The sequence below is a fragment of the Palaemon carinicauda genome, chromosome 37, assembly GCF_036898095.1.
Source record: "Palaemon carinicauda isolate YSFRI2023 chromosome 37, ASM3689809v2, whole genome shotgun sequence".
Taxonomy (NCBI): domain Eukaryota; kingdom Metazoa; phylum Arthropoda; class Malacostraca; order Decapoda; family Palaemonidae; genus Palaemon; species Palaemon carinicauda.
The window spans coordinates 21092569-21115243 of record NC_090761.1 but is presented as its reverse complement, the minus strand read 5'-3'; the positions used below and the strand labels follow the sequence as shown (position 1 = coordinate 21115243).

The 22675-nt window shown below is 46.2% G+C and overlaps 1 protein-coding gene across 1 annotated transcript in view; it reads left to right on the top strand.

Moving 5' to 3' along the window:
* LOC137629484 (geranylgeranyl transferase type-1 subunit beta-like) overlaps window positions 1-9581 on the top strand; it is a 58633-nt gene extending 49052 nt beyond the window's left edge. Inside the window, exon 7 of the mRNA XM_068360818.1 lies at window positions 8910-9581. Coding sequence (XP_068216919.1) covers window positions 8910-9179 — 270 coding nt within the window. The 3' untranslated portion in view covers window positions 9180-9581. The remainder of the gene's footprint in view (window positions 1-8909) is intronic.
* Window positions 9582-22675: the final 13094 nt, after the last annotated feature.

Sequence of the window (22675 nt, the reverse complement as noted above, 5' to 3'; positions counted from 1 at the left end):
TTTGTGACAAAGACGTTCAGAGCACTGACGTCTAGCACCGGTCTCCAACCTCCTGTCTTCTTCGGTACTAGGAAGAGACGGTTGTAAAACCCCGGTGATTGAAGGTCCGAGACTTTGACCACCTCTCCCTTCTCTAGCAAAAGAGACACTTCTAGTTTCAGGGCTTGTCTCTTTGCTTCCTCTCGGTACCTGAGAGAGAGATCGATGGGGGAAGTCGCTAGAGGAGGTTTGCGTACAAATGGGATTTTGTACCCCTCTCTGAGCAACCTCACAGACTGTTGATCTGCGCCTCTCTTCTCCCAGGCTTGCCAGAAGTTCTTGAGTCGGGCACCTACTGCTGTCTGAAGCTGCGGGCAGTCAGACCCTGCCACGCGAGGACTTGGCTCCTTTCCTCTTTCCTCTCTTTCCTTCGGCACGAGTACTTCCCCTGCTGGGGGCTCTGCCACGAAAGGGCGGAATAAACCTGGACGCTGGAGTGTCTATCCTAGGTCTAGCAGAAAAGGCAGACGAAGGGGTCCCTTTGCGAGCCGAGGATGCAACCAAGTCATGGGTGTCCTTCTGCACTAGAGACAACGCTATGTCCTTAACCAAAAGTTCAGGAAACAAGAACTTAGACAAAGGGGCAAAGAGTAGCTCAGATCGTTGACAGGGCGTCACTCCTGCTGACAGAAAAGAGCACAGAGACTCTTGTTTCTTTAGGACTCCTGAAGTAAACGAGGAGGAGAGCTCATTGGACCCATCGCGGATGGCCTTATCCATGCAGGACATAATGAGTAAGGAGACATCTCTATCGGCCGATGAGATTTTCCTACTCAAGGCTCCCAAACACCAGTCAAGGAAGTTGAAAACTTCAAACGCCCTAAAAATGCCTTTAAGTAGATGGTCAAGGTCTGAGGATGACCAACTAATCTTCGAGCGTCTCATGGCTAGGCGGCGGGGAGAGTCTACAAGACTTGAGAAGTCGCCCTGGGCAGAGGCAGGAACTCCCAAGCCGAGAACTTCTCCCGTGGCATACCAGACGCTCGATCTAGACGAGAGTTTAGATGGGGGGAAGGCAAAGGCCGTCTTCCCTAAACTCCTCTTGGTTTCCAACCAATCGCCTAACAGCCGTAAAGCTCTCTTGGATGAGCGAGAGAGAACGAGTTTTGTAAAGGCTGGCATGTCAGCAGGTACGCCTAAAACAAACTCAGACGGCGGCGAACGAGGAGCCACAGAGACAAAGTGTTCAGGAAACAACTCTTTAAAAATGAGCATGACTTTTTTAAAGTCCATAGATGGCAGAACTGCTCTAGGCTCATCAATATCTGAAGGATGATCCTCAGGCTGAGGGTCAGCAACGTCCTCATCCAAAAGTTCCTCATCTGACAACTGATGAGAAACAAGCAAAGGGGTTGGCAATGCTTGGCACGCAGCGTCCACCCGCACTGGTGCATAAGTGGCGGACCAGGACGCAGCGTCCTGAGACTGTTTGACAGTCTGAGAACTGTCAACAACAACAGGTGCGTGAGGACGCACAGCGTCCACCCGAGACTGCTTAGACCGTCTGGGTTGTGCAGTCAAAACAACTCTAGGTTGCGGAAGTTGACGCACAGCGTCAAAACAAGTCAACTCCGATGGTTGGCGAACGTCCTGAACGTCACCAGGCGCATCAGCGAGTTGCCTAACGTCCACATGCGGCTGAAAATCCACACGAGACCGCATCGAGTGTGGTACTACCCCAACCGTTTGACGTGAGATGGCTACACCAACGTCAACAGGACGCACAACAGAACGCTTGGGTGGCTGAAGGCCAGGATCTCGATGAGATAACCGGCTAGGCTCAACGGAAACCTTATCGGCATTGTAGTCTTCCATAAGGGACGCAAGCTTAGACTGCATGTCCTGCAGTATAACCCATTTAGGGTCCACGGGAATGGGTGCGGTAACAGACGGGGTTAGCGTCTGAGACGGCACAACTTTGCCTTGCTTAGGCGGCGAGCAGTCATCCGATGACTGCAACGGGTCCGAACTGTCCCAATGACTACATCCAGGACGTTGGACCTGTCCTGAAGGGACCGACTTCCGTTTAAGAGGCCTAGAAACCTTGCTCCACGGTTTCTTGCGTGAAAAGCCTTCGGAAGACGAGGTAAAAATGGGCTCTCTCGTCTTATGGTAGGGGCGATCTTGGTGAGAAACGCCTGATACCATAGAGGGAACGTCTGTTCGCTGATCAAGGCCTCTCGAACCCATAAGTCGTACGACATTACTTCTCCCCTGGGCTTGGGAGCTTGCAAGAGGTCCCGGACTAGGTGAACGACAGGCATGAACAGACGAACCCTCGGTCGCAACACTGTTCACAACACTTTGCGCACTAATCACTTTCCCACTTTCCGCCGTGGCACTATGGCACTTAAGTTCCTTCACGTCAGCCATGAGTTGATTACGGTCACTTGCTAACGCTTCAACTTTCTCCCCCAAGGCATGAATAGCACGTAACATGTCTTGCATAGACGGTTCCTGAGTGCTAGAAGGGGGGTTAGGAACAACCACTACAGGGGAAGGATTAGGTTCAGGGGCATGTGGAGAGGAAAAATCTACGGACCTAGATGAACTTCTCCTTACCCTATCTCTCTCTAGTCTACGTGCATATTTATCGTATTCGAGCCAATCGAATTCCGAAAGGCCCACGCATTCCTCATACCGATCTCCCAATTGACAGGTTTTACCCCGACAATTGGAACAAACAGTATGTGGGTCGAGAGAAGCCTTTGGAAGACGCCTACTACAGTCCCTAGCATTACACTTTTGAAATCTAGGTACTTGAGAAGGGTCAGCCATTTTGAATTAGTCAAAGAAAATTCCAAAAACAATCCTAAGTCATCAACAAATAATCCGAATCAATAAAGAGTTCAAGAGTTTATGTTGAGGAAAAACACCTGCACTGCGAAAGCTCAAACCAAAATAAAGTACTTCACCAAATAAGATGAGAAAACTCCAGGTTCTACAGTGAGTATGAATACGTCTTGTCGTCAACGTCGACAGAGAAGAATTGAAGGTTTTGTTTACATACAAGAGTGGTATCTGGCCGACAGTTGGCGCTGGTGGGCACACCCGCAACCTTCATAGCGATCGCTCGCGAGTTTTTTTAGTGTGTTTTCTGTCGAGCCGCAGAGTTGCAGCTATTATATATTCACCGGCTAAGTTAAATATTTAAAATTATTTTTTTGGGGGAGCTAGGTTGTTGTGTGATCCTCAAGGACTAGTGATGCACTCTCTTTTTTTTATCTGGTACAAGAGTAAGAAATCTCTTCCATTTATTCGGGAATGAAAATCCAGGCTTGAAGGTTTTGGGTCAGAAAGGGGGAATATAGGATATTCCTACTCTTTTATACAGATGTGTTGACCAAAGAGGGTGCAGCTTCATTTCCAGACACTGAAGGAGTGAATACTATGGACTGATCAGCTACAATGTAGCTATGACCATAACTGCCCCTGTAAAATCCAATACAAACTTCAAAACCTTTAAAATCAAACTCGGTGGAAACTGCCACAATAGTTTGATCAATTGTTGTAGATATATTGAGAATGAATAGTATTACTCTAAACTTATACAAGCTGCTTCTTAGCTGAAAACCTTGGGTAAGGCTGAAAATGATAAATGATAGGGACGTGTCAGTAAACATTCTTTCAAAGTTATACCACAGTTCCAAGCCCCTTGGTGTAGTAATTGGCATACTTGGCCATTTTAATCTTAGTCAAATCTGATGATTATTGAGACGAGGGTTCAAGAATCACTCTTATCTTAGTCAATTACTTTTTCGGGACATTAAAAAGATTAAAGGTCGTCCTGGAATCTTTGACTCTCTTCTCCAAAATTTTGCTGACAAAGGAATTAGAATTTCAGTGTTGACCTGAAAAATTGTTTGTTGTTGAAGGGTTCAGGTTTCTACGACCATCCCAAGCCATGAGAGACTATACTATATCTTCAATGAGGGGATTCATAGATCTTGAAAATGATAAAGGTGACCCTTGACCTAAAGGCATTCATTGCTGAAGACATTCCCTATGCAAAAGGGTCAGAACCTTGAGCTCCCTAATGTGCTCCTACCATTTGCCCTTTTCTTGTAGTGCAGTATCACAAATTACTAGGGGCTTCTGCCTGAGTAGGTGGTTGTTGCTTCTGCCTTTTTAACACCTTGAAGGCAATTTATATCAGACTGGATGAGCCGTGGTTGAGTTTTTTGTATGCTGGTCTCTTCCCAGACTGGCTTGGCTATTGCTACTAATCACTATTACAGTATTGCCCCTTGTAAAATATCTTCCTCTTCCCCCACTTCTCCATAAGAGAAGTGTTAGTTGTCAAAGTATTTGCCTTGGCGCTATCCACCAAGGATTGAGGAAAAATGGGATTGCTTAGAGGATCACTATGGAGAAACTCCTCCTCTTCCATCTTTCCAGATCACAAGATGCCAATACATGGTGTCTTGGTTCAAACATAATGTTGGCAAAATTCTGGAAAACCTCATATGTATGCTTACACAGAGACCTGGATATAGTTGAGCATATCTTTATACTGGCAGCTCTTGCTTACATGGACATCCATTTTTTGTTGGGGGGGTGGTGGCTAGAAAGACATGCATGTTGCATAAGATGTTTCATAACTTTGACCATCCTTTGCATTCAGATTATCCCTGACATTACCATGCAGTTAATTTTAATACACAAACCCTCTCCAGTGTAGGACTCAATACTACACAGTATTTTAAAAGTTATATTCCAGCTATGACCAAATTGTGGAAAGATCTTCCTAATCAGGCAGTTGAATTTGTGGAACTTCAAAAGTTCAAACTTGCAGCAAATGTAGAACAGGCTGACATAAGTCTCTTTTATTTCATAGAGTATATAAAAGATCTCTTTTAATATTGTTACTGTTCTTGAAATATTTTATACTAATTTTCATAACTTCTAGTTTATTTCCTTATTCCCTTTCCTCACTGGGTTATTTTTCCCTGGTAGGGCCCTTAGTCTTATAGCATCCTGCTTGTCTAACAAGGATTGTAGCTTAGCTAGTAATAATAATACCAGGTTGCCAGGTGTTACCCCTTCTACATCACATCCTTAGCAGAACCCACTCCTACAAACTTCTGAATCCAGAAGATAAAAGCCAGAAGAGGCCACTACTAACCTTTTACCTGAATGCTTGAGGGCTTAGGCTCTGGAAGATTTTCTGGCTGGAACGTTAAGGAAACAAGAGGAACATAGGTCTCAGAACCAGCAGATTCCTGGAAAGAACTGCCATAGAAGGAGCTGTCCAAGTTCTCAACCATTGTTGATCATTTTTATATCACAAGAGATGTAAGCGGGCTGAATCCAGGATGGATGGTAGCCTGCAGAAGTATATAAAAAAAGGCCCAAAGGTAACCAAATCGGAGGATTGTCAGTAAGTGAGCCAAGCCCTGGGGAAGCACCTTTAAGTTGCCTTCCAGATGAGATCAAAGTCCCCTCTGATGGCCTCCTCAGGGTTTACTACATTGTTGTCTGACCCAAAATTTTATGCCCAAAATATCTAGAGAAGTTCGTCTCAAAACCTTGTATGGGCTACGCATAAGACTTAAGAACGCTGGTAATATCCAACTTCGGGGCCTGAGGTCCCGGGATGGATGTGACTGCTTGAAGTTCATGGTAATAAGCAATTTTGTGAGGGTGATAGGTCTAGTTTCTCAGTTGGAAGACTTTGCTCTTAGCTGAGTAGTAGCCTATCCCCACTGCGACTGACAGACACTTCCCTTGGCAAAAACGGGAACAAAGTGTTCCACAATATACAATAGACAAGCAACAATGAAAGAAGAACTCCTTTTATGACATCAATCACAAAAAAGAGGTCTACTACCTTAGAAGACTTCTGAGAGGCCCTCACAGGTCCCCAGACATGATCTGAGTAATCTCTTGCAAGAAGCCTTTCACTCAGAGATTCTCTACAGTCTCCAACCATGAAGTGCAAACAATTTTACAGATTGAAGGTGCAGTTTTCTCGGAGACTCGACTAAATGGGTGAGCAGATTGGGATTCCATTTGTTTGCGGTCGTCTAGGAGCCATCAGAGTGATCCTGAGACACGGCATGATCAGCTAGCAAATCAGGTTGCAATGGGAATAGGAGTAGGAGTACTGGTGATCGTATGGGTGTTAGTGTCACGGAACCCTTCTCATTTACAATTTACATTCAGCCATTTGGTAAACATGTTGACCATCTGTGATCCCCAAATAGTAAGAGGCCTTTCCATCACACAAAGAAGGTCCCTTCTCAATTTACAACCAATATCTGGCAACTGAGAGTGTCTGTTAGTATCCTGGAACCCTTCTCATGGTTCTGAAACAAGGAAAACGGAACACTGGAAAATTTTCATGTAGCCATTTGGCGACCATGTTGACCATCTGTTATCCCCAGATAGGAAGAGTCCTTTCCATCACAAAGAAAGGTTCATTCTCAATTTACAATCAGCATCTGGCGACTGAGAGTGTGTGCTAGAACATACCTGGTGCCAGGAATAAACCTTGCAGACAGCTCTGTAGCATTGTCCACTGTTTAGATGTGCAATTGCTTTGCTAACCTGCAAAGACAATAATGTTGGCTCTAAACTTGCAGTGCAGGGATTGCTGTATGCATTTTAGCAGGTTGACATATAGGTAATCTTCTGGGAGCCACTCTTCTGAAGTGCTGAATTCCTTAGGTACTTGCCTCGCCCCTTTTTGGATATGACTGTGAATAGAAGCATCTGAGGTGGGGATTTCAGTAGAACTCTCCCGGTGAAGTTTTTGTCGTTCAACTACCATGAAAGAGGCCCCATTCATCTTGCTCCACTGGAACAAAATGGTAGGGAGATTGCTGGCTGCCAACCAGTGGCACCTCAAACACTATTGAAGCAATAGCTGGTGGATATGCTTGAGTGGAAAGAGTTTCTCCAATAAGGAAGATGTCCCAGAAGACATTATCATCACCGGTTGGGATTGTAGCTTGAACGGGAACAAGAGCGCTACCATTCTTAGCCTAATGATGTGAGCGTCTGGAAAGAAACTCGCTGCTGCTATTTTTATCAGCATGCCCGAATACTTCGTGCGCTGCTTTGGTGTGAGACTACTTTACCCAATTTATCATGTCCCCCCCAGATCATGACAAAAGAGAGTAAATTGGGCCCTCCCGAAAAATGCCAGGATCTGCCTGTTGTTGCGATTCCTCAAAAGACATATCCTATTTGAGAGGGCCCAAACTGAGACCAGAATGAAAACTAGTGTTAACACTTGGGTAGCAGTGGTGAGTTCGAAGCATAGGGCTTTGATCTGGTACTGGACAGTTCGAACCATGAGAATTTCATCTGACAGTGGACAGTCTAAAGCATAGGGTCATGATCTGGTACTAGACAGTCTGAAGCATAGGGCTTTGATCTTGGAGTGGACAGTTCGAAGCATAGGGCTCTGAAATGGCAGTGGATAGTCCAAAGCATAGGGCTTTGAACTGGTACATTACTCCCTATAGGATGAAGCACTGATGAATGGATATTTGAAAATATGTAACCTTCAGGTTCACTAAAATCAAATAGTTTTCCTTTTTGACGGCAGACCTCAACGTACTGTACTGGCCATTTATGTTGGAAGGAGTTTGGAAAAAAAATTCTTCAGCAGTGAGAGGACCATGACTGATCTCCAGTTCCCAGTTAACTTATCTGCCGGGAAGAGTTAACGGTATAATACACATTCATTTCCTAAATCGATTTCACCTCTACAGTCAATGCCAGAGCTTTTGGTGATTTTAAAGGGGAACCCTGGAATGCCATCAAAGCACAAATGGGTAAAGAATGAAAATTTGTGTAACATACATGTACCGTATATAACTGCATATCACGATCTAAGCATATGTACAGTATACCTAGCTGATTATACGGTATGTCTTTATCACTGAAATTTTTGTTTCTTTTTAAAGAAATTATTATTACAACTAATCCACACTCTAAGCAGTCTTATGTTACCAAAAACTACCAGATTAATTTTTTTTATATAATTCATATGAAATTGAAATAAACTCATTATGTATAAAACAAAATAATAATATATCTAACACAACCAATTCCATGCTAAATCAGAGCCAGAGAATAGCTGTGATACAAGACAGAGCATTCAATACCAAATCAAAGTAATCGACAGAATAGCAATGCCTGTATAAACATTATCGTCTAACTCTAAAATAAAGTAAATATTTAGTCTGAAACTAATCAACTATTCAGTACTTAACTCGGAAGTTCACGGAAAAATCTAGAAACTTTTCAGTTGAGAGCATGAACAAAGATGTGCTTTTACAACTAGGAATGAAAAGATGAACAAATGATTGGGTAAACATTGTCATCACTACATCAGTAATGGTTCCCAGTGGATGACATGTCAGTTAGCAGACAAATTTGGCATTGTAGGTACTACGATGGATTTAATGAAGTCCAAACCTGAGGGTCTTCCTTTTACATGCACATTGATACACTAACTCCAGGGCATCGAAGACAATATTACTTAAGTAAATCCTATGGCATATGATACCCTGTACTAGCCTTTACAGGAAAGTCTTTTGGACCCATACTACAGCTTATCCACAAAAAAGATTTTTTTTACTATATAAGCATTTGTTCTTTACTCAACTAGTATTTAGATGTTAAGAATTTATATTTTCTTCTTTAAACAGACCTTTTAGTATTGCTCTTACTGCAAAAATATATTCTAAATTAGTTTAATATTGCCATTCATTACACTTCTTAGTAAAATATATTGTGGTTAAGCATGTATGGTAAAGTAGCAAAGACCTTTTTTTAATTGAACATTGACAAAAAAATTAGGATTTATAGTGAACTAGTTTACAATAGGTTGTCCTAATTCTGTTATTAATTTTCAGCTTCTTGGTGGAATAGAGTTTTTGGACTTGGAATCCCTCAGGCAGTTTGTTCTATCCACCCAAGATCCCATCACTGGGGGTTTGGCAAAGTATCCTAATACCCATCCTGATGGATTGCACACATACCTTGGGATCAGTGGACTTTCCCTCCTCCAGAAAGACGATTTAAGACTTGTAGATCCTGCCTTAAACATCAGTGAACGTGCTGTGAAGCATCTAAACCTCTTACAAAATACCAATTGCCACAATTCCGTCTCTGTAGAGTGTTGACAGTGCTTTAAATATTATGTTGTTCGTTGTGTTTTTGTTATCGTCAGATATGTATTATATTAAAAGTTATGAATATAGAGGAGTCTATGTGAATGAATTTCATAAGGATACTGAAGGTCATGAACTGCACTACTGTAGAAGGATATGAAATTTTAACTAGATGAATTTTATTAGGAATGAAAAGGAAGAATTTATAGTGCTTTCATCACATTTCTCGCAAGTCACTCACAGGAAAATGTGAAAGAGTATGACCCTTCCTTTTTCATTTTTTGCACAAATATTAAGTTAGGTTTTCAATGTTTATAATTTTAGGTAAGATAATTGCTGTTACAGATCAGAAATATTGTAAATTATTACACCTTTATAAGCAACCCGTTGGGTTATTACATAGTTAATTTTAAATGTTTTTTCTTTCTCATCCATGTGTTTTGCAGAGTTATAATTTGTTCATTGAAAGGAGAAGACAGGTAAAAACTATCCAAAGTTGTTCAGAGTAAAAGATGGGTAATTTTTTAGTCTCGCAGTTAATTTTCAGAGAGAGGAAGGAGGCCTACAAGATTGTCCAAATAACCAATCCCAAACATGCATCAAATGAGTAATTGTGATATAAGAAAAAAAAATTGTGCAAGGTATTGTTTGGTCCCTGGTACCTTCCTTTCAAGTTAGGACAGGGCGTTTAATATAACATGATATTGTTCCGACACAGAGACTTACCTCGAAACACTTTCTTAGGAGTTACTGGTAGCTCCTCTCAAACGACCAAAGTTTTGTGTAGTTTACCCTACTCCCATTCTCTATAGTGACCTGCTAGCGGGAGAGAACGTGACCTTGTGGCAATGCCCGAGGTCGGCCGCGTGGCTTTGCCCTTGACCCAGCCAGTAAGTTTTCTCGTCGCGTCGTGTGTACACGCCGCTCCTCAGTTCTCAGTGCGACCCCCTTTGTGTTTGATACCACGTGCTTCCCACATGGTCTGGATTCCTTAGCGAGTGTTTAGCGCCTTACCTACATTCTTTTGCTATCGCTCCCTTGTGCTTTACTAGTGTTTTAGTGCTTTCCCTTTTGACGTTCTTGTGTCTAGCGGTCTTTGTGTCGTGCTATGGAGCACGCTCGCCGTTGTCCTGGGCCTAGAGCTGTTAAATTGTGTGGGGCTTTTCTGTCCAAGCCTGATGTGGACCCGCATACGCTGTGTACCTCGTGTAGGGGTAAAGCCTGTTCGTCGTCGGACACGTGTACCGAATGTGCCGATTGGAGTGAGGTCCAGTGGGTGAAATTCGGCACCAAAAAGAAAAAGGCGTCGAAGAGGGCGCCTAGGAAGACTAGCTTATCTTCCCCTGCAACTTCGGCAGGAGAAGGGTCAGGTAGAGTTCATCCTTCATCCCCTACCCAGAGTAGGGGACGAGGTAAGTCTATGGAGGACAAGCAGTTGGCTCCTCTTTCCGAAAGGAGTGAGTTTGTTAGGGAATCTTCATTTGCCAAGGCAGTTCAGGCGCCTGTAAGTGAGGGTAGTGGGGGTCCGAGGGATGCGGCTCTCTCACATAGGGGCCGCGTCTCGACGGAGGACCCCATGTGGTCTAATAATATCCCATTTTCTTCGCCAGATTCCTGGGTAGAGGTTTCAGGGGCATCAGCGACGGAGGGCGCCGTCGGCAGAGAGGAGTCCCCGCAAGAGGATCCATTGGCTTGGGACATACCGAGGACGCCGCTGAGGTCCCCACTGGACATGGAGGAAGGACTAAGCGAATCCTTCCCCTGCATGGCTCGCTCGTCGGCGTGGTTACCGACGAAGACTTCGCTACAGGAGAGTCTCCCAATACCATCTTCGTCAGGGGTACGGCGTAGCCCCAAGAAAACACCGTCAAGTACTAGGTCTCGGTACGGGGGAAAGTCTTACTCGTCGGGACGTGACTCGTCGGCTTTTTCAAGCGGTGAACGACGGAGACGCCAGAGGAGGAATAGAGATCGATCTGTGCGGAGGAACTCCCCTTCGCGGTCTCCCACAGGATCTCGGGACAGGAAGAGTCCCCGTTCCCCTCCAACCAAAAGCAGGAGACCAGACTCCCCGCAAGGGACGTGGGTTTTCGTCCCAAGCAAGAACCTGAAGGACCTCACTAGGTCCACTAGATCGACACCTGAGCGGGCAGGAGACAGTCCTCCTAGAAGGGCCTCCACGTTCCGCGCCAGGGAGTCACCAGATGAGCGGAGGGCCGCGTCTTGCAGGCCTAAGTCCCGTCCTGGAGACACTCAATCCGCCCAGCGGAGGGAGCCGTCGTCTAGGATGGGCAGCCTCGACAGGTCTCCCCATCGAGAAGCTAGACGGGGACGGACACCTCCGTCGAACTATCTCACGGAGCAGCCCGTCCCGTCCAAAAAGGCCTCGAAGAAGAGAGAAGCGGAGGACGCTAAAGATAAAGGGATCCGAGGGTCCCGTCATCACGGAGGCGCCCGTGACCACGCATCGCCCCATCGTTCGGAGGAAGGGGAAGGCGAGACGTCGGCGACGGAGGACTCCGCGTACAGGAGAGTCCTTTCCTTAATTAGGGGTTACAACAACCTGATAGAACCCGCCCCACAGGAGGAAGAACCCTGGACTTCAGGCCTGAACAGGTTCATAGCCGCCCCCGCCCAGAAAAAGTCCTCTCTCTCCCTTCCCGAGGCCAGGAACGTGGGAATTGGAAGGACGCACATTGATAGAGTCATAGCCCGCAATAGCGACTCCTGTAGGGGCTATAGCTCGGCAAAGCTCTTACAGGGATTGAAGTCCCAAACAAAGTACTACACCTTGGAAGGTAGGCCGAACGGTGCTTGCAAGACCGAAGAAACCCTAGACATCCTGTGCCAGGGCGTCTCCGACGAAAGGGCATCGTCAGCATCCACCTTCTTCTCCCAGTCCGAGTCAGCAATGATGGAGGAGATGTCTAAGGACCTAGTGAATGTGGCATCCTGGCTGGATTGGTGGGCCACCACCCTAGTGGGCACCCAGATCCCAACAGACTCCATGGAGCCTGCCAAACGAGAGGCTCTGAACGAGTTGCTGGGGTCAGGTAGCCGTGCCCTTAAATTCCTGACCTTTCAGTCCTTAGCTCTCTCCGCAAACTGGGTACTGCGGAGAAGAGACGCCCTGGTCAAGAACCTTCCCATTAAGATTCCCATCAGGGAGGCGAAAGCCTTGAAGAACTGCTCCGTCTGGGGGGAGCAGCTTATTCCTACGAAGAAAGCGGAGGGATTCGTGGAGAAGTTGGCTAAAAAGAGAGAGCTCCTTACCTGAAGCCGCAGACTGCGCGACGCCCCGTCTTCAGAAGGCCAGTCAAGGAAGGCGGGAACCCTCGTCAGGACAATGGCCTACCTCTACGATTCCCCTCCGAAGGGGATCCTCCTCTACACCTCCAACGTATAGGAGCTCGTACTCCTCCTCCAGAACAGGCCGAGCAGGCCGTTCCTCCCGTAGGAGATAAGATGGGAGGCCCCCCTTCCCTGCCCAAGCCTCAGGTAGGGGGATGCCTCAGACTCACATGGCAAGCATGGAAGCTCCACGGAGCAGATCCGTGAACAGTAACGGTACTAAAAGAGGGCTACAGGATTCCCTTCTTGGAAGAGCCACCCCCTCTGATTCCAGCGACACAGGCGGACTGGTTGGTTCCCAAGGACCCGGCGAAGAGAGCAGCGCTGGACGTGGAGGTCACTACGATTCTGCAGAAGGGAGCCTTAGAAGCAGTGAAGTTCCCGTGGCCGGGGTTCTACAGCCGCCTGTTCCTAGTGGGAAAAGCAACAGGAGGGTGGAGACCAGTAATAGACCTGGCAGCCCTCAACAAATTTATCAGGAAAGTAACCTTCAAAATGGACACTCCAAAAACGGTTATGGCGTCCTTGAGGGAGGGCGACTTTATGATTTCTATAGACCTCAAGGACGCCTACTTCCAGTACCTATTCACCCATCGAGCAGGAAGTTTCTCCGGGTGAAGTGGGGTGCCCAGGTGTTACAATTCAAGGCCCTGTGCTTCGGTCTTTCAACAGCCCCCCAGGTATTCACGAGGGTCTTTACGACGGTCACCGTATGGGCCCATGAACAGGGCATTTGACTCATCAGATACCTGGACGACTGGGTACTCCTTTCATCCTCAAAGGAAGACTTGAAACAGCAGGGCGAAGATCTTCTACAATTGTGCAAAACCCTGGGCATCACAGTCAACTTGGAGAAATCGCAGTTAACCCTAACCAACAGGATGACGTACCTGGGAATAGTCCTGGATTCGTTACAGATCAAGGCATTCCCATCTACGGACAGGCTGGACAACCTGGATCGAGTGCTCCTGCCCTTCCTTCTTGGACATCCCAGAAGAGCGAAGGATTGGCAGATGTTGGTAGGCCACCTGGTGTCCTTGGAGAAGCTGGTACCTCACGGGAGACAGAACCTAAGGGTGGTTCAATGGAACTTAAAAGAACATTGGAACCAGAAAAGTTTCCCGGACATAGTGGTGCCACTCCTGCAGGAGACCAGGAAAGCCTTAGAGTGGTGGCAGGATCGGTCACACACCCTAAGAGGGATGCCACTATCCTCCCAACCTCCGGAGGTCCTTCTCTTCACGGACGCATCGAAGGAAGGGTGGGGAGCCTATCTGCGGGAAAAGACAGCAAAGGGAACGTGGACAGAAAGGGAGAAGTCCCTACACATCAATGTCCTGGAAATGAGAGCGGTCCAAGAAGCCTGCAACCACTTCGAGGAGGACATGAGAGGGAACTCGGTGGCCCTGATGTCAGACAATGCAACTGTGGTGGCATACGTGAAGAAGGAGGGGGGACTGAGATCAAAGGAGTTGTGCGAACTGGCCCTTCAGATCCTGAAATGAGCGGAGCAGAAGGACGTCATCCTGACGGCAAGGTTCATTCCGGGGAAGAAGAACGTCCTAGCAGACGGCCTCAGCAGGGCGGGGCAAGTAGTAGCGACAGAATGGTCCCTACACCCACAAGTGGCAAGCTACATTATCCAGATGTGGGGGTCCCCGGTAATGGACCTGTTTGCAACAAGGTTGAACGCTCAACTCCCCGTATTCTGTTCTCCTGTCCCAGATCCGAAGGCAGCAATGGAAGACGCCTTTCAGCACAAGTGGGACGGTCTAGACGTGTACGCTTTTCCCCCCCCTTCTCCCTAATAAGACAAGTCCTCAACAGGGTAAGGGCAGCAACCAACCTAAGGATGACTTTTGTAGCACCTTGGTGGCCGGAGAGAGAATGGTTCGCAGACCTAAAGAGTCTCACCACTCTCCCTACCAGGCCTCTTCCCGACAGGTCAGACCTATTAAGACAACCACACTTTCAGCGGTTTCACGGAAACCCACAAGCCCTTCGTCTTCACGCTTGGAGGTTATCCAGCGCCTCCTGAAGAAACAAGGGTACTCCGGCAAGACAGCTAGGAGGATGTCGCTGTACCTGAGGAAATCATCCACAGCCGTCTACCAGTCTAAGTGGACGGTGTTCGTTAAGTGGTGCAGGGACAAGAAGATAGAGCCCTTAGAAGCGTCCGTGCCCATTATAGCAGACTTCATGGTACATCTCAGGGATAAGTTAGCCATGTCAGTCCCAGCGATTAAGGGAGTTCGGGCGGCCCTGGGTCAAGTTTTTCTTCTCAAGAGCATAGATCTGGGCACCTCCAGCCATATCTCCATGCTTATCAAGGCTTTCGAACAATCAAGCCCCCCTTCCGCCCCTAGAATCCCGAGTTGGGACTTGGCGAGAGTTCTAGATATGCTCCGGAAACCACCATTCAAGCCATCAAAGGACATTGTTGACAAGAATCTCATGTTCAAGGCGGTCTTCTTGCTAGCACTAGCCTCAGCTAAGAGGGTGGGCGAGCTACACGGACTGTCATATGAGGGGGAGCACTCTAGGGGATGGAAGGAGGTAACCTTTAAGTTTGTCCCATCCTTCGTCGCCAAGACTCGGAACCCCTCGGTGTGGGATCCGAGGTTTGAGAGCTTTTCTATTCCGGCAATCCCAAGTGAAGGAAACCTGGAGGACCGGAAATTGTGCCCGGTCAGGGTATTTAGGAAGTACCTTAAGAGAACGGCAAGCCTTCGCCTGTCTATTAAGAATCTCTTCGTCTCCTGGGGTAAAACGAAGAAGAACATATCTAAGAATACAGTTTTGTTCTGGCTCAGGCAAGTGATCATGCAAGCCTACTCAAAGGAAGGACTTCCAACACCAAGGAAACCCAGGGCTCACGATGTTAGGGGCATAAGCACCTCCCTAGCATTCGAGAAGAACATGTCGGTAGCTCAGGTGCTTCAAGCGGGAACTTGGTCCAACCAGTCGACCTTCACTGCGCATTATCTCAAGGACTGTACAAGAAAATTCCTAGATGGGTTTTCCATCGGGCCGGTCATCTCAGCCCTTCATACAGTTTGACGGCTCAAGCCCCAGGCTCAATCGCGAAACATAAAGGATCTAGACACAAGTATCTGAGTTCTACTTTTTCCCTTTTTTCTCACTTTCCTCGTACTATCAGTCGTCCTTAGGAATATCGCTCATCACACAAGTCTCAAGATTCGCCAATATCAAGCACAACGAAGACATTGCAGAAGGGTAAGTGTTATATCACACTTAATGAGTCTCTTGTGTAGTTTATCCTACTGTCCATCGGGGTCTTGGGCTAAGGGCACTCCCTCCTAGTAAGGTGTAAGTCTCCTAAGAAAGTGTTTCGAGGTAAGTCTCTGTGTCGGAACAACACAAATTTTTAGTAATTTGTATTTTTCAATATTTAACTTAGCCGGTGATTATAATAGCTGCAACTCTGTTGCTCGACAGAAAAACTCTACGGAAAAAATTCGCCAGCGATCGCTACACAGGTAGGGGGTGTACTCAACAGCGCCATCTGTCGTTCAGATACCCAGTACTCATTGTAAACAAAGAACTCAATTTTCTCTCTGTCGGGCTACCGGCAAGACCTACTAATTCGCTGTTGCTAACTGGATTTGTTTTCACAACTATTTGGTGAAGTACACTATTCTAGTTTTGAGCTTTCGCTATGCAGGTGTTTTATCTTCATCTTAAATCTTGAACTCGTTTTGGATAGATTTAATTATGGTGACAAAGAGAGTATGGACTTTCTTTCACTTTTAAATGGCCGACCCTTCCCTTAGACGGAAGTGTGTTTAGGCTTTTAGTAATTATCTTATCACGTTATAGATTTTCCTCTATATATTTTATATCTCTCCGCCTTTATTAGGCCTCTTCGATTAACTTTCCATTTTTTATAAACATATAAAAATAAATTTTAATGCTTTGTTTATATAGACCTTTCCTGAGAGTAGGCGGTCCTAACTTGGAAACCGAAGTTAATCAACGTTGAGCCCTTTATATCGTAAATAGCTTTTAAAGAGCTAAGGATTTAAAACTTTTTAAATGTAATATTTTATGAAAGAATTTCTTTGATAGTCTTCGTACTGTTTTCAAAGATGAACTAACGTTTAGTTTTTTATGCTACGCAGTTGTTGACGTTCAGGACGTTCAACATGCGCTCTATCGTTACGATAGAGAGAGAGTGTATCACGGTTTCACTTTGCAGTAAGAGTAAATCGATTCTGACGTTTTGTTCATTCTTTCTTAGCTTAAATGTTTTAAATTCTAATTTAAAGGAACTTTTTATTTGAAAAACCTTTCAGTTTTTTCCTTTAGTCAGATAACATGTTTTTTTGACGATATATAATTGGGCTCTTCTCTTAGGTGCGAAATCAAGAGAGAAAGAGAGAGAGAGATAGAGACGGAGGGAGAGAGAGGAGAGAAAACGTTCCGTTCAAGCGGGTAACGTTGTTCTCGTGTTACTCACGTCCCTAGTCGCTGTACGGGGAGGAAGGATAAAACGTTTTTAGGTTTTTATTCTCGTCCCCAGGCTATGTGCGGTGAGAGATTGAAAACGTAGTTATATGAACTAGTGTTTAGTCTTTCCCAGCCACTGATTTTTTTTTTTTTTATCTTAAAATATGTTTTCTGTTTTTTGCTGGTATTATGAGCTTGCATTATACGACTGATTTCGCAATTACTACCTTTTAATGAAGGGTAGAATTGCGTGTTTCAGGTAGAAATAAGTGCAAAACAGAAAATCGAAGTGATAAAGTGATATGCGCAAAGTGTTACAGTGTTGCGTCCGAGGCGCAAAGTGTTACAGTGTTGCGTCCGAGGGTTCGTCTGTTCGTGCCTGTCGTTCACCTAGTCCGGGACCTCTTACATGCTCCCAAGCCCAGGGGAGAAGTAATGTCAAACGACTTATGGGTTCGAGAGGCCTTGACCAACGAACAGACGTTTTCCCTCTATGGTATCGGGTGTATCTTACCAAGATCTCCCCTACCATAAGACGAGAGAGACGTTGTTTCTCCTCGCCATCCGTAGGCTTTTCGCATAAGAAACCTGTCACGAGGTTTCGAAGCCCTTAAGCGAAAGTCAGTCCTTTCAGGACAGGTCCAGCGTCCTGGTTACAACCATTAGGACAGCTCTGACCCTATGCAGTCATCGGATAACTGCTCGCCGCCTAACAAAAGCGTAACACAGACTCCGAGAGTCTTTTTTTGTAGGCAAAGTGTTGCGGTCACAGACGTTACCCTCGTCTATTACCACAACCATTTCCGTTGATCCTTAAGGGGTTGTATGGCAAAACATGCAGTATATGCTTGCCTCCCTTATGGAAGACTATTCTGCCGATTAGTCCGTTGAGTCTAGCCGTTTATCTCATCGATATCCTGGCTTTCAGCCAACCTAACGTTCCTTTGTGCTTACTGTTGACGTTGGCGTAGCTTAGTCACGTCAGTCAGGTTGTTTAGAACCACACTCGATGCGGTCTCGTGTGGTTTTTCAGCCGCATTTGGACGTTAGGCCACTTGCTGATGCTCCTGTTGACGTTCAAGACGTTCACTAACAATCGGAGTTGACTTGTTTTGACGCTGTGCGTCAACCTCCGCATTCTAGAGTTGTTTTGACTGCTCAGTCTAGGCAGTCAAAGCAGTCTCGAGTGGACGCTGTGCGTCCTCACGCACCTGTTGTGGTTGACAGTTCAGATGTTGACAGTTCACAGACTGTCAAGCAGTTACATGACGTTGCGTTCTGGTCCGCTACTAATGCACCAGTGAGAGACTCAGCTTTTATCGAACAAGGTTCCTGTAGATGAGGAAGTTGCTGTTCTCCCTCCTACTGATATTCCCTTGAGGACTCTGTCAGATGGAGAGGAGCCTAAAGCTGCTTAGCCTCCTATGGACTTTAATTAAATCATGATGATTTTTTTAAGGATCTTCGTCCGGATCTTTTTGTAACTGCTGCTCCTCGTTCGCCTAAACGTCAGAGCTTACACTAGGCCTAGCTACTTCGAAGCCGTTGTTTTTAAGCTAGTGCTCTCTCGCTCTCCTAGAGAGCGTTACGTTGGCTAGGCGACTGGTTTTTCACCAGGAGGAGTTTGGGGGATACAGCCTTTGCTTTCCCTTCTTTTAAACTGGTTTATAGAGCGAGAGTCTGATATGACACGAGAGAAGTTCTCGGCTTGGGAGTTCATGCCTCTGCCCAGATAGACTTCTCAATTCTGGTAGACTCTCCCTGGCGCCTAGCCAGGAGACGCTCCAAGTTGTTTACAGGTCAACTTCACAGCTGTTGTCGAGCCTTTGAAGTTTTGCTGTACTATTATGTCACGCATAACAAGGCTTTCAGGGATGGTAAACGGTTCCGCCTCAGTCGCTAACCCCGTCTGTTGCCACACCTGCTCCCGTAGACCCTAAATGGGCTTTGCTGCAAGACATGCAGTCCAAGCTTGCGTCCTTGATAGAGGACTTAAATGGGGAAAAGGTTGCTACCGAACCTTCTGGCCAACAACCTTCCAACCGGTCGGTTGTGCGCCCTGTTGACGCTGAGGTAACCTACTCGCGTCTGCCAGTTGAGGTGGTTCCTCCACCGATGCGACCCAGTGTGGGTTGCCAGCCGCACGTTGACGTTAAGCGACGCTCGGAGGTGGTTGTTGACGTTCAGGACGTTCAACAACCAGCAGAGGTGACTTGTTTTGACGCAGTGCGTCAACCTCAGCAACCCGGTAGGGTATTGACTGCACAACCCAGACGGTCTAGACAGTCTCGGGTTGACGCTGTGCTTCCTCGCGCACCCATGGTTGTTGACAGTTCACAGACTGTGCAGCAGTTCCATGATATTGCGTCCGGCTCCGTCACGCATCCACCAGTGCGACCGGATTCAGCGAGCCAGACGTTGCCCACTCCGTTGCCGTTTCCTCATCAGTTTCGGATGAGGAACCCTCTGATGAGGACGTTGCTGAACAACAAAACGTTCAGCCCCCAGCCCTGCTATCCATCCAGAAGATGCTGAAGAAGGAACGCTGCTCAGTCAGGCTGTGGATGAGTCTGGTAGGGACGCTGTCATCCGTGGATCAATTTGTGTCACTAGGAAGACTACACCTCCGTCCTCTTCAATACCATCTAGCTTTTCACTGGAAAAAGGACAAGACGCTAGAAGCGGTCTCGATCCCGGTTTCCGAAAAGATAAAGTCTTGTCTGACTTGGTGAAAGGACAATATCAACCTAAGAGAGGGTCTTCCCCTGGCTGTTCAGACTCCCAACCACGTTCTCTTCTCGGACGCATCAGACGTAGGCTGGGGTGCGACATTAAACGGTCGGGAATGCTCGGGAATATGGAACTCGAGTCAAAGGACAATGCATTTCAACTGCAAGGAGCTACTGGCAGTACGTCTGGCCTGGAAAAGCTTCAGGTCTCTCCTTCAAGGCAAAGTGGTGGAGGTGAACTCGGACAACACCACGGCTTTGGCGTACATCTCCAAGCAAGGAGGGACCTACTCTCTGACGTTGTACGAGATCGCAAGGGACCTCCTCACCTGGTCAAAAGGTCTAAACATATCACTAGTAACGAGGTTCATCCAAGGCAACTTGAATGTCATGGCAGATTGTCTCAGTCGGAAGGGACAAATAATTCCAACAGAATGGACCCTCCACAAGGATGTATGCAAGAGACTTTGGGCCACCTGGGGCCAGCCAACCATAGATCTCTTCGCAACCTCGATGACCAAGAGGCTCCCAATATTTTGCTCACCAATCCCGGACCCAGCAGCAGTTCAGATAGATGCCTTTCTCCTAGATTGGTCACATCTAGATCTATATGCATTCCCTCCGTTCAAGATTGTCAACAAGGTACTGCAGAAGTTCGCCTCTCACGAAGGGACAAGGTTGACGCTAGTTGCTCCCCTCTGGCCCGCGAGAGAATGGTTCACCGAGGTACTTCGATGGCTAGTAGACGTTCCCAGAACACTTCCCCTAAGGGTGGACCTTCTACGTCAGCCACACGTAAAGAAGGTACACCAAGGCCTCCACGCTCTTCGTCTGACTGCCTTCAGTCTATCGAAAGACTCTCGAGAGCTAGAGCCTTTTCGAAGCGATTGCTAGAGCAAGGAGAACATCCACCCTTAGAGTCTACCAATCGAAGTGGGAAATCTTCCGAAACTGGTGCAAGTCAGTATCCGTATCCTCGACCAGTACCTCTGTAACTCAAATAGCTGACTTCCTCTTATATCTGAGGAAAGAACGATCTCTTTCAGCTCCCACTATCAAGGGTTACAGAAGCATGTTGGCATCAGTCTTCCGTCACAGAGGCTTAGATCTTTCCAACAATAAAGATCTACAGGACCTCCTTAAGTCTTTTGAGACCACGAAGGAGCGTCGTTTGGTTACACCTGGTTGGAGTTTAGACGTGGTACTAAGATTCCTTATGTCAGACAGGTTCGAGCCGCTACAATCAGCCTCCCTGAAAGATCTCACCTTAAAGACACTTTTCCTGGTATGCTTAGCCACAGCTAAAAGAGTCAGTGAGATTCATGCCTTCAGCAAGAACATCGGATTCTCATCTGAAACGGCTACATGTTCTCTACAACTTGGTTTTCTAGCCAAAAACGAGCTGCCTTCTCGACCTTGGCCAAAATCGTTCGATATTCCAAGCTTATCGTATGGTTGGAAATGAACTAGAAAGAGTCTTATGCCCTGTAAGAGCTCTTAAGTTCTATTTAAAACGAACTAAACCTTTACGAGGCCCGTCTGAAGCTTTATGGTGTTCAGTTAAGAAACCATCTTTGCCTATGTCAAAGAATGCTTTATCCTATTTTATCAGACTGTTAATACGAGAAGCTCATTCCCATCTGAATGAGGAAGACCAAGCTTTGCTGAAGGTAAGGACACACGAAGTTAGAGCTGTCGCAACTTCCGTGGCCTTTAAACAAAATAGATCTCTGCGAAGTATAATCGACGCAACCTATTGGAGAAGCAAGTCAGTGTTCGCGTCTTTTTATCTTAAGGATGTCCAGTCTCTTTACGAGAACTGCTACACTCTGGGACCATTCGTAGCAGCGAGTGCAGTAGTGGGTGAGGGCTCAACCACTACAATTCCCTAATTCCATAACCTTTTTAATCTTTCTCTTGAAATGTTTTTATTGTTGTTTTTGGGTTGTCCGGAAGGCTAAGAAGCCTTTCGCATCCTAGTTGATTTGGCGGGTGGTCAAAGTCATTTCTTGAGAAGCGCCTAGATTAGAGGTTTTGATGAGGTCCTGTTGTATGGGTTGCAACCCTTGATACTTCAGATCCTAGGGGTCGCTCAGCATCCTAAGAGGATCGCGAGGCTCCGTAAGGAAGACGTACTTAAAAAGGCAGAGTAATTGTTCAAGTCGACTTCCTTACCAGGTACCTATTTATTTTGTTTAGTTATTTTGATAACTTCTAAAATGAAATAAAAATTCTTAGCTCATATGATGTAAACATATTTTGCTGGTCTCTACCCACCCCCCTGGGTGTGAATCAGCTATTATAATCACCGGCTAAGTTAAATATTGAAAAATGTTATTTTGATAATAAAATAAATTTTTGAATATACTTACCCGGTGATTATAAATTAAAGGACCCTCCCTTCCTCCCCAATAGAGACACAGTGGACCGAGGAGAAAATTGAGTTCTTTGTTTACAATGAGTACTGGGTATCTGAACGACAGATGGCGCTGTTGAGTACACCCCCTACCTGTGTAGCGATCGCTGGCGAATTTTTTCCGTAGAGTTTTTCTGTCGAGCAACAGAGTTGCAGCTATTATAATCACCGGGTAAGTATATTCAAAAATTTATTTTATTATCAAAATAAAATTTTTCCTAACATACTTACCGAGAAACACTTTCGAGTTATGGCCCCCCCAACCATCCCCGCAGTGCCTCACTGACCTCGAGTATTGTTCCTTACATAAAACTTACTGGCTGGGTCAAGCGCAAAGCCACGCGGCCGACCTCGGGCATTGCCCCCAGGTCACGTTCTCTCCCGCTAGCAGGTCACTATAGAAAATGGGAGTAGGGTAAACTACACAAAACTCTGGTCATTTGAGAGGAGCTACCAGTAACTCCTAAGAAAGTGTTTCTCGGTAAGTATGTTAGGAAAAATACAAATTACTAAAAATTTGTGATTACTATATCAAAAAATAT